Genomic DNA, 12,731 nt, shown 5'->3' with positions numbered 1-12,731 from the left:
AATGTTATAAAACTAGTAAGAAACACGGTTCCTTTAACAGATTCTACCCAAAACATTGCTGTTTCTTGTTAGCTTTACAACTAGAGGCAAACTTTGTACTAGTGAAAACAGAACAAAAAATCCAGCCCTATACCTTCACTTACTCACAGGCGCAATTATCTATGTTACAAAAGACACCTGCCTTACTTTAATTTCTGCCGACAGTTTGTGCATTTCCTCAGCACTCCAACCCATTATAAAGAAACTAAACTCTGGTTCGTGAGTGTCATAAAAGAGACAAGGAGACGACAAAGAACTGAGCAAAACCAGTTTTCTACTTTGCACAAAAAAAAGTGTCCTTAACATACAAAAAGAATTCCTTACAATTGGCTGCAACAAAGCTGGCCTTTAGTTTTAAATCCATTGTGCCGGACCCTGGCCAGCTCAGGTTTATGAGGCAAATTAGCACTCATTAAACAATATTCTGTCTTCACAGGGGTGTTCAACAATACCAGCGTTCTTTTTACACCACCTTAATGTGAAAATGCTCTGCTTTTCAAACACTTTTAAGGCAAAGTTTCAATTGACAGAGAAGCTGAATTTCTCCTGATAAGCACACATGTTGGAAAATTGAGTCTTTGAATTTTAGCACTGTCCAGTTAACCTTACCAGGGTGTAAAATCAGTCATGCTAATCAGTTATACATTGCCAATAGCCATTCAAATGAGTTCAACAATCACCAACAAGGACACCATTTTAAGGGCCTATAAATCGTACTGAAAAAACAATAATTACATAAGAATAAATACAAAAAAATACAAAGACTGGTTCCTCTGTATATTTCCATTTTCTGAGGCTATAAGGTTATTACAGCTCAGTAGACCGAATGGGGTTACTTGAGCTCTTATGTCAATTCACTATTTTTTGTTGGAAATGTATTTGTATTTGCTTGCGATTGTAAGTCGCCCTGGATAAGGGCGTCTGCTAAGAAATAAATAATAATAATAATAATAATAATAACACCCTTGAAATTTAAAATATAAAAAAAATGGAGGTGAAAGGTCATCAGGCCCATACTCACCGTTTGTGGCATGAGCTACACAGCTCTTCTTTAGCATATGTAGTTGGCTAGATATGATAGGCATCTCTGTTTCCCGATTCTGAAACTACTACTCAATAACACGCTGAAGACCGTCCTAAACACATAGGGTGTCTCCACTATATAATGGGAGCTCATCACCTGTACACAGAGCATGTCAAAGCATAACATGTAGCCAGTTGAATTTCAGATTCCAGTTTGTACATACTAAAATACTTAAATTAGTTTATATTGACGCATTTCATGAAAAAAACTACAGCATACAATTGATGAATTCGAAATTTCTAACATTTATTTGAAAGGTGATTTTAAAAAACGACACTTACACACCCCCCCCCCCCCCAAACACCCAACAAAAAAATGTTTTAACTTCTGAGAATTAAATATATTTAAAATGGGTCACACCATTCTTTACAGATTAGGGTGGCCTAGAAATTACAATACTTATATCAGATTATAATACCCATGGATTTGTGCTATATCCAGGACTGAGAGGGGGCAACTACTACCTGTCATACTGTGCATTATTGCACAAGTTGTTAAAAGCATGTTTGAGATCTTGTTACTTGATTCCAGATTCAATATTCAGTTCATTTTATGCTGCAAAAGGAACAATGTATGATTTGCAAATCAAAATCCTGACAACCAAATGACACAAGCTACCAACAATATCATCCTTCACTACTGCTTAGTGTTGATACTACATCTCTCTACATTGCAATCTTTTTCCTTTGGCATATCCAATAAAATCAGTCAAGTGGCTTGATAAGAGCACAACCGTTTATTGTCATTGATTTTTTTTTCTTCCCTTATGTAAAACTATAAGAAAATAAGTCAGGTAAGCAAGCATTGAAAAGGGCACACACTGAAACATTTGTCTACATCTTGAAACAAACTAAAAAAGGTTTTAAGAAATGAAGTCAAGGAGAGAAACATTTTGGCTTAGAAGGCACTGTCAAAACATTTGTCTACTTGAGCTGTTTTTTTATGGTTTTACATTAAAATTCTGATTGAGCATTCTGAAATCTTCCAATAGACTTGTTTTCAATGACTATAACTGATCTGTTAGCTGTGCTGTACTCACATCAAGCAGTGTGTGGAGGTGCTGGTCCTGGAAGACGCTGTGCAGGAAGTCCAGGTCTTTCTCACTGCAGTCAGTCAATGCGTGGATCTCCTCCAAGCTATCCAGCACCTGTGAAACAGCCCCTGTGGGCAGACAAACAAACAAACACAACTCACTGTGACCCCCTGGACATGACGTCAGCGACCTTTGTACCTGAAATGAGCTTTTTTGTGTGTACATTTCTGTGTGTTTGTGTGTGTGTGTCAACACTGATAAACTCTTAGTATTATTAGTATTATTATTATTATCCTTAATTCCCTTCTTTTTGCCAAGTGGGTAACTGAAGCTTTGCTTCATTGAGGCATTGGTAAAATAATAATAATAATAATAATAATAATAATAATAATAATAATAATAATACACTGACTGAGTAAGTACAGTACATTAATTAAAATAAAAAAGGTACTTACGAATATTTTGTAAATGAGAAACAAGTTTGTTTATTGAAAATATGATTCTCTATAGTAAGGTGATGTGAAGTATACAACCTCTTTAGGTGTACAGCTTACATGAAAAGCACCCATCCTCGGTGCAGTTCAGCTCTGAGGCTCGCTTGGCAGCATATTAAAGCAGAGCTATACTTTAATCCCAGTTCTGTATTTACTTTCTGCTTCAGCCATGCTAACTGACCTGGAAAAAGCCCTGATAAAATGGATTGGGGTTGCCTTGGTAATAAATTAGCTCTGCCCCATTCTAAATGGTCTGGGAGAGAAATCTACATTAATGCCTAATGGTTGATAAAGCCCCCCCCCCCCCCCCCTTTACATGAGTATTCGGTTTTATTGCGATTTAATGGAGTCAGAGGGATGAAACAAATGTGTACATAGATAGTGAATTTAGAAATAAACATTTTTAAATGGCATGCCATTTTGAAAATAACTGTGGAGGAATCAAACATTTTAATACTGCCTTTCCTTTTTTTGTAACAAAATGTTTGCGATTTTCAACGCAATAGTGGCTTACAGATTGATATGGATTGAGAAAAAAACAAAAACATACAGTTGGTGCTTTTTTACCCACATACAAGGATAAACATTTATAATACAGCCCTGTGGTATTTTATTTATTTTGTCTACTTCCCATACTTCCCACATGCCTGGAACTACAGCAGTATTAAAAGGCCAGTGAAACACGTTGCCTGGTAAATTAAGAGACACACAGTTATAGCCAAACTGAGTAGGAACAATGGGATACCTACTTTCTGCGGCTAGGAGTCCTAGAAGGAGGGCAGCATTAGGATAAACAACAAACATTAACAGGTTTTCAGAACTGAACAGTTTGAACAGGCTGCTGAACTGAAGTGTTGGGCTACACGTTCTGAAATGTTTTATTCAATATTGTATGGCAAAAGTGTTTCTTAACAAACTAAACAGAGAGGAAAGGAGGAGTATTGTACTGAACTAGTGACTAGCCCGTTACAAATAGCTTGTGTATTAGGATGTCATACAGTGTGTCATCCTCATTTCCATAGTCAAGTTATGTGTGACAATCTGTGGCACCCGATAACCTGGCAAAATAGGAATAAAAACACAGAACAAATGTTGATACAACAAATATTCCTGTTTTGCTGAGGAACCTAAAATATAGTACTAGATATAGCTTTGAATTAAACAGTGTTCATTAATAAAAGGTATTTTCATATAGAATATATTACACTGTACATGTACAACAGTATATTGTGCTTTATACTCTTAACACTTCAATACTATACAAAAACTTACTTGCACACAAACCTGATGTCATGCATTCATTTCCCAAAGTGATATTAAGTGGGGTAGAAATCAACTGTAGGACTGTTAAATGTGAGTGATATTAACCAGAGTGTGACAGTAACCAGAGGGATATTATCAAGAGTGTGTCCTTATCGACATTATATTCCTTCCAGGACATTTCAACATGGTGAGAATAAGCAGAGGGTGACATTGACGCAAGTGGTAATAAACTGGTTTTGACGGTACTGATTAACACAATAATTTGACGCCTTTTTGACTGTTTGTGTTTCCCAGGAAATACATTATTTAAAATCGATTCTCATGTCTTATTAGTTTTATTAAGATGAATACTGCCCCACCCCCTGTATTGTGCAGAAAACCAGAAAGTTGGTTCAAGCAGCAACTTAAATTCGAAAACACAAGCAAAGAACCAAAAGATCTTCAACAGAGAAGAGGGGGACTAGTAGTAATATTGTTAATGCTAAGAAAATGCATTTTAAAACCTTGGCTTGCATTTTAAAAACATATCCAAGTGGAACAGGTACAATCAAGCAAATCTAGGGGTAAAAGGTGTATGTAGCCTAGAGTACAGTTTCTGTTTGTTACCACCAGGGGGAGCTGGTTTAATTGAGACCCCCTGAGGAAATGTCTTATTGTACCCTCCATTGTGACTTCCCACATGTCAGAGGTCAATGTTTTTGTTTTCTGTTGTGAAGGTAAGCCACATGGAATTATTCTCCCTTTTTATCTATGTTCAAATCTTGCTTTAAAATTGCCACCCGTTGTTATTATCATTTGATATTAATTAATAAGTACCTGTTAAACACCCTTTGATTTATATTGGTTGTCAAAACATGTTATTTTATGATTTGTGATTTATGAGGCAGTGATATGAAGTAGTTTTGATTTATGGTTATACAGGAATAGTGAGCATTTGTATTTTATTTTGGAAGATCTCTTTTAAATACATTTTAGTGCTTTACATCTGTTGCATAAGAAATGTTTTTGTTTTCTGTTGTGAAGACTGGATGACTGTCTGGATGTGACTGCATGAACAAAAGAAGGAAAAACAATAAAACTGTGTTTGATCACCTGCAAAATATCAAAAGGTTGAATTATTTCTTAATTTAGTTTTAAAATAAAACTAAGAAAATAACACAACGCAAAGTCACTAGCCTATAATAACTACTGTAGGGTCTGAATATTATTTTAAAAGAGTTCTGCTTGTACTGGTATCGTACTGTTGTAAATGTTGGTTTTGTTTTGCTACAGGCAGAGTTAGTGTGTCTGTAGTAATAGTAGGACTACATAAGGTGGTCTTACATATATAATAACAACAAAAGGCACAGAATACACAGTGAGGGCAAAGAAAGGTGACCTGTTTTTATCATTTTTTAAATACTTTTTCTATTAAAAAAAAAAACAAGGTGTGAATGCGGTGCACAAAAATCATATGCCATCATGCCATGTATCATGTGACTGTTAATCAAACTGCAAGTTATAAAGATAGCCTGAAGCATAGCACGGTATGTTTATAACCACTGTTGCTGACCAGGCACTGGAAAGCTAAAAAAAGATCTGGACAAATGACATCTTTCTACTGGACTGGAAATGAAAGTCTGAGAGAGCGAAGAGGATCTTGCACAAGAATCAGATTTCTGTTTGAACTCAGAGGAATTTAAAAAGGGGGCACGCATCGTACTGTGCAAGTTTTGGTTCTCTGTTACCAACACCAGGCATTAAGCCTTGAAAAAGAACTTTGAAGATTGCCAGTGCCAGTTGCAACTATGGAGCACTGTTTTAAAATAAAGAATGAAAGATATTGCCGTTTTTAAAACAGAACTAAATGTCTGCTCAGTTGGATGGGCATCATTGCACAATAGTTATAAAAGGGTGAACTGAATGGTACTGCTATTGGCAAACCACTGGCAAAACTGAACACACAATGTATATTAAAGCAGCAACCAAGCTTAATAGTAATTACTGTAGAAGCTATTTTATCAGAAGTGGGGGCATGGATACAGTTTGTACAGGAGGAAGTTTATTCCCATTAGTGTTGATACTGGTTGAAAATGTTGGGAAACATCCCTTCAGTTGGGATGAGAAAGAAGCTAAGATAACGGAGTGGGTGAGGAGGGGGCTCTACTGCATTTACAGATACAATGTACCTGAAAAGCACAAACAGTACAAGCTTTCTGAGTAAGGGTGGAGATTAACCCGTCACTTACCTGAGGATGTGGGGTCTTCAGAGAAGTCAAGCAGCTCCTCGGGAGGGTCTCCGTAGAACGAGTTAAACTTGTGGCTGGAAACCGCTGCTAGCACTGCCCCCTGTAACACAAGATCAGATTTAGTTTAATAACGACAGCTTCTAGTTCTCCAATGAATAATAACAATGATAAATAGCAGTTTATTGAATAGAAACTGACTGGGCTATTTGTTATGGTTAATAATGTCATTTCTGAAACAAAATGATTGTATAGGAAATAAAAATTATTGCAAGCAGGGTATTACATTATGAAAAGGTTCAGGAAAAAAATGACAGCATCTAAAATCTTACATGCATAATATGTTTTTGCACATTTATTATAGATTTCTAGGAAATAGTGCAAGAGGGAGGGACTTTCCCTGAACAAAGTTCTCTGCATTTACAGTATTTGTGGTGTGTCTCCCTGCATCATGAATCCTCTTTTATAAAAGTGCACAAACGGTATTGCATTTATTTTCATGTTCCTCCAGTGGTCGTGGCATCATAAGGTGCTTTATTAGCCGAGGTTGTTGTACAAATCTTGGTGTGGGAGGTTTTGCCTGGGTGAAATTAATGGCTTGCATCTTCAATTGAAAAGCTAAATCAGGTATTTTCAGCTCCCATTTCAGATGTAAAAATCTATATTTGAAGGCGATCAATTTTTGTCGTGTCCAGGAAATCGGTATATGTATAATCCAGAGGAAGGGCCGGCAAGGCAGTTGTTTGTCTGAACAAAAAGGGACTGTGCCAACCTGGGGTGCTGCGTTTGGCAGTTTGGTCGATGCATAACATTAACCAATTGCTTTTAAAAGGGTGAAATAAATGCAATTTGTGTTTTTAAGACACTGAAAAGGTGAAAAGGTGAAACGGAGAGAGATTAAGACTGGATTGCACTACATGATGTACACTACAAAGCAAGTGTAATACAAAAAAATAACACCTAATTAATTAGCCCTTACCCCAAGAACTAACCATAGGTACTAAAAGGATCGCAATTCTAAAAACAAACAGCACTCTGGTTTCACAGTAACACAAAAGCACAAGAGACCACATTGGATATCTTGTGACCAAAGTAATGCAACCACAAACAAAAAGCAACTAAAAGGAAGCTTTTTACTTGAAGTTCTGCCATTGCGGAGCAGACAGACCATGGAATTAGAGCAATAATAGTTAAAGCACATGTGTCCATTTCTCCACATTTATATGATGTTTGGCATGTCAGTTTTGCAAAACCGTGGAATTTAGCATACACAAATGCAAATGTCATGTGATCACTTATCTGTTTTCAATTGAGTTTTCAGTCTGAAAATAGAGATAGCAGAGCCTTGCGGTGAGCTCTCAGTTGGGGTATGGGTGGAAATGAAGACCTGTCTCTGAGTCATATCTCTAATGTACGTTTCCTGGCTCAAGCTCTGAAAAAAACAGTACCACTTAAAAAGAACCTGGTGTCAAAATGGGCTACCTTTAATTTTCTTCTGGCGTTGAATTTTCTCAGTTGTTCCACAGTCTCAGCGAGGTGGATTTTGTAGGCATAGCGGTCCCTCTCCTGCAAGAAAGGAAACAGGAGGTTAACTGCTTTACCTGACAGTCTCCCAGGACTGCAGAATGCAGTCTACATGCAGAGTATAGGGTTCATTCCCATTGTACTTGTTTTAGACATCGCAGCAATTGCATTTTCCTGAAAATCTAATATGCTGCAGTCCCCTGAAGTCAGGTGCACAGTACAGACCAACTTGTTGTGGTTTCCAAATTAAATAACAAGAATCAAACTAAATTCAAAATGTGGTATACATATAAGCTGGAGGTGGTTAAATAGCTTCCAGCAATGTATTCTGCTGTTCAGGGACCATATAGATAAAACAGCTCACTTTCTTCCTCTCTTTATTTACTTAACAGATTTTTTTATTTATTTATCCACAAAGTACATACAAATAATAAACGCTTGTTATTTGTCCAAGGCCCATTGTAAGGAGAGAATTGAAACAAAGTTATCATGGTGCTTAAGACTATACTCAATTGGATGAAATGGGTATGAGAGACAGGAATTATTATTAAAGAAAACACAACATTTTATACTAAAAGTGCAACCATGCCTCAAGTATAAGGAAAATGTCCATGCAGATAGCATGTATATATACACTACAAGGTTAAATATATGGTCAGGGATAAAGGGAAAAATAAATATTATCACAAATAGTTTTTCATTTAATATCAATATTATTTTCCAGAAAATAGTGCAATTGATGTTGTTTTTTTATCATTCATCTGCCAGCAATTGAGCATGGTGGACCCTTTATCAATCAATCTCTAACACGCATTTGCAGAAGTACAACACACTGCTGCAACCAGGTTGAAACAAAGTTATTTTTCTGGAGATGCAGCACTATTTGAGCTGAAGGCATTGCAGAATCTATCAAGGCCCCTACCTTGAGCCATGGGTGGTTGAGAGCCTCGTAAACAGTTATCCTCTCTGCGGGGTCCAGCATCAGCATGCGGCGTACCAGGTCTTTGGCACTTTCAGAGATATGGCTCCACTGCCTTGGGTTCATCTGGAAAGCACAAAACAGAAAAAGTAACATTAACGACCCACTACCTTAGAAACACAAACAGGTGGATGCTGCTGCCGTGTTCTTGGGCAGGCTGAACAAGTAAAATACATTAAAACTAAAAACATCCTGTACTTCATTTTGCCATTCTTTAAGTACAAGTCAGAAAGTTTGTCTGCAAGACTGCCAACGTTGTAGCCCACCAGGCAACATTATATTTTTATTTTCTATTATTTAAGAAATAATATTATTTACATATATGAAGAAAATTATTTAAAAACCCTTAGAAACTTTTTTTCTGAACAATGTAATGCAGTTATCCAGAAAAGTGGCAGCTTGCCTTGAGCTCACACTGGAATAAAAAATAAAAAAAACAACTATTACCTTGTATTTCCCCCTAATGATGGCCTCAAACAATCTTTCCTTGGTCCCGTAAAATGGCAGACATCCACTGAGTAAAATGAAAAGGATGACCCCACATCCCCAGACGTCGACTGGCTTTCCATAGGGCTCTCTCTTCACCACTTCTGGGGCCATAAAATGAGGCGTTCCAACTCTGCCTACAAATCATCAAGCAGAAGTGGTGTTAAAGTTATTATTATTATTATTATTATTATTATTATTATTATTATTATTTATTTCTTAGCAGATGCCCTTATCCAGGGCGACTTACAATTGTAAGCAAATACATTTCAAGTATCACAGTACAAGTAATAATACAATTAAGAGCAAGATAAATACAATGACTTTGGTTCAAGCAAGTACAAGTGTGACAAAATACTATTCAATAATACAGCAGATAACAGTGTCAGTGATAGTTACATCAGGATATGATTAAATACAAAATACTACAGATTAAACACTTTGCAGATTACAGTGCTCAAGTACAGGATTAAATGCAGTAAAATAGGGGGCAGATAAGAGCAAGTAAAGCGCATTTAAGGAAGAGTGATAAGTGTCCCAGGGGAAAAACAGAGGAGTTCTACAGGTGCTGTCTGAAGAGGTGAGTCTTAAGGAGGCGCCGGAATGTCGTCAGGGACTGGGCAGTCCTGACATCTGTGGGAAGGTCATTCCACCACTGCGGAGCGAGGGTGGAGAATGAGCGGGCTCTGGAGGCAGGGGAGCGTAGAGGAGGTAGAGCCAGTCTTCTAGTGCAGGCGGAGCGGAGAGGTCGAGTGGGGGCATAGGGAGAGATGAGGGTCTGGAGGTAGCTGGGTGCAGTCGGTCAAGGCATCTGTAGGCTAGTACAAGAGTCTTGAACTGGATGCGAGCGGTGATCAGGAGTCAGTGGAGTGAGCAGAGTAGTGGAGTTGCATGGGAGAAGCGAAGCAAAGAGAACACCAGGCGGGCAGCGGAGTTCTGGATGAGCTGGAGCGGACGGGTGGCAGATGCAGGGAGGCCAGCCAGGAGGGAGTTGCAGTAGTCTAGGCGGGAAAGTACCAAGGCCTGGACCAGGAGCTGGGTGGCATAGTTGGTGAGGAAGGGTCGGATTCTTCTGATGTTGCTCAGGAAGAATCGGCAAGTGCGTGCCAGAGTGGAGATGTGCTGGGAATAAGAGAGGCAGGGGTCCAGGGTGACTCTGAGGTTCTTAGCGGATGAAGAGGGAGAGAGTGTGGTAGATTCCAGAGGAACAGAGATAGAGAGATCAGAGGAGGGGGAGGAGGAGGAGGGAAAGAAAAGGAGGTCAGATTTAGAGAGGTTGAGTTTGAGGTGATGCGAGTGCATCCAGGAGGAAATAGCAGACAGACAGGTAGAGATATGGGAGGGGATGGTGGAGTCAGAGGTGGGGAAGGAGAGGAAAATCTGAGCATCATCAGCATAGAAATGGTATGAGAAACCATAGGATGCGATGAGGGGGCCCAGGGAGCGGGTGTAGAGAGAGAACAGGAGAGGACCCAAGACTGACCCTTGGGGGACTCCTGTTAAGAGAGGGCGAGGTTTGGAGGTTGCTCCACGCTAGGTTACCTGGTAAGTGCGGATGGAGAGGTAGGAGGAGAACCAGGCCAGAGCAGTGCCAGAGATCCCCAGGTCAGCAAGAGATGATAGTAGAATAGAGTGATCAACAGTGTCAAAGGCAGCAGAGAGGTCGAGGAGAATTAGGACAGAGGAGAGAGAGGCAGCTCGGGAAGACTTTAGTGAGTTGGTGACAGACAGGAGGGCGGTTTCAGTGGAGTGAGCAGAGCGGAAGCCAGATTGGAGAGGATCGAGCAGAGAGTGGTTGGACAGGAAGGCAGAGAGCTGGCGGTGTACAGTCCTTATTGAAGTCACAGGTTACCACGCCTGGGTACGGAGCAGGCAGAGACAGATCCAAGATGAAGTATACCCTGCATGGTAACCCCATACACCCTCCATGGTAACCCAGGTTTAAAACTGACATTTTCATCCCATCATGCACACACAGAGTGTCATTGTCCTGCATTAAATAGTTTGCTGAACTGCCCTACTATTAACACCAGTTACACATACAAGTATAGTATTTCCCTTCCAAAAGTTTAGGATTGAGTCAGAATTAAACAAAACAAAACAAAAAAAACAAACATATGAACATAATTTAGATCTTTTATTTAACATCCTGTAATCAAAGAAACTACCAAATGACATTGGCCATAGCTGTATTTTTAACAATGGACCCAAACAGCAAGGCAGATGAACTTCACAACTAAAGCCATATTCTGTGGACTTGGACAAAAAATTTTTTAGGGGGGCTGTCACAAAGACGGCCGGAGTGGGTGGCGTCAGACCAGAAGCAGGAAATAAACAGACAGAGACTTGGAGTTTGGTGGAGCTGAGCGAATGGTTTCGCTCAGCATTTAATAAAACAGCACAGAAAATAAAAGGTTTGAACACAAAACAAAACAGGACACGGCACTTGCGCCAAAATAAATAGACAAACAAAACGTACTAAACACTTAACAAACGGTGCACGGAGAGACAAACAAACACGGTGAGTACAAACACTTCTAGATTATTATTTTATTTTACTTTACGTTTCTCCTTCTCCTCACCCGTTCTCCACTCTCGAACACCCAACCCCGACTGCAAGAAATGTGCGTCTATATATACTATTGTGCTGGGATTCAATTACTAATTAATTATTCACTTGAATCCCAGCACGTGAATTAATTCTGTGCAACCCCGTGCTCACATATTACATTTAACCAGCACGTGAAGTGATTTGTGCTCTCCTCGTGCCTAAATACAAATCTACACTTTTTAAATACACGTGAAACACAGACCCGTTTATATCCCGTGTACCAATGACTATACACCAACATTAACACACGCACGCAACATACAACACATAACACACAAATGCACACGGGCGGGGCGCATTGCCACAGGGGCCTATAATCAATTAGGAATAACAATCAATCATGCAGCAGCAGAATGTTTATTTGTACACTAAAATAGAATTCCCCAGCATACTTTACTGCTGTATACATTGTCCATAGTTTAGTCCTGTTTGCACACAAACCTTCAATTTGTTTTAAGGTATGTGGCACTTACAGGGTAGTAGGGAGCACCGATCTCATCGTGGCGTGTAGGGCCGATGGGGGAAGAGTGTGGGAGGGGGTGTTTTTTGGGAAAAAGGGATTAAAATGGTGCATTCTGGTGCAGTTTTGGATGGTTTAAGCATGTGGTATACTAGTAGTGGTCTACTTGTAGTGTCTGCCAAAGTGCTCCATTAGTGCAATGATGGGAGTTTTATTTTAGCACTGCTCACATCAAGGCAAGTTCAACAAGACAAATGTACTTTTGGAACATCAAGGCCCCTGCAGTACAAGATGTATTGATTTAATGCAGATGGTTTGCAATACTGAAAATGTGTGTGGAATTGGTGACTGCACATTAATTGTGTACAGTTGTAATATGGGAAACAGCATGCTGCAGCTCCCATGCTCAGCATTAGTCAAGTCGTGATCTGACAGCATGTACTTTTTACTTCCTTTTTTGATTACTTGTTACTTCCTTTTTTGTTTACTTGTTCAGCTTTCTGCTGCACTGCAGCCCTTCTTTATGATCAGTT

General features: G+C 39.1%; 1 protein-coding gene across 16 annotated transcripts in view; it reads right to left on the bottom strand.

Annotated features, from left to right (window-relative positions):
• Positions 1-12,731, bottom strand: part of LOC117406144 (peripheral plasma membrane protein CASK) — a 163,714-nt gene that overhangs the window by 38,684 nt on the left and 112,299 nt on the right. For 12 of the 16 annotated variants that reach the window (XM_059030067.1, XM_059030069.1, XM_059030073.1 and 9 more), the window contains exons 7-12: positions 9,089-9,264; positions 8,585-8,707; positions 7,621-7,704; positions 6,142-6,241; positions 3,400-3,417; positions 2,163-2,284 (exon numbers count right to left, since the gene is read on the bottom strand). In XM_059030067.1, coding sequence (XP_058886050.1) covers positions 2,163-2,284; positions 3,400-3,417; positions 6,142-6,241; positions 7,621-7,704; positions 8,585-8,707; positions 9,089-9,264 — 623 coding nt within the window. The remainder of the gene's footprint in view (positions 1-2,162; positions 2,285-3,399; positions 3,418-6,141; positions 6,242-7,620; positions 7,705-8,584; positions 8,708-9,088; positions 9,265-12,731) is intronic. The other 4 variants (XM_059030070.1, XM_034009992.3, XM_034009998.3 and 1 more) reach the window with 1 other exon arrangement.

The sequence above is a fragment of the Acipenser ruthenus genome, chromosome 9, assembly GCF_902713425.1.
Source record: "Acipenser ruthenus chromosome 9, fAciRut3.2 maternal haplotype, whole genome shotgun sequence".
Classification (NCBI taxonomy): Eukaryota; Metazoa; Chordata; class Actinopteri; order Acipenseriformes; family Acipenseridae; genus Acipenser; species Acipenser ruthenus.
This window is presented reverse-complemented; position numbering and strand designations above follow the sequence as displayed.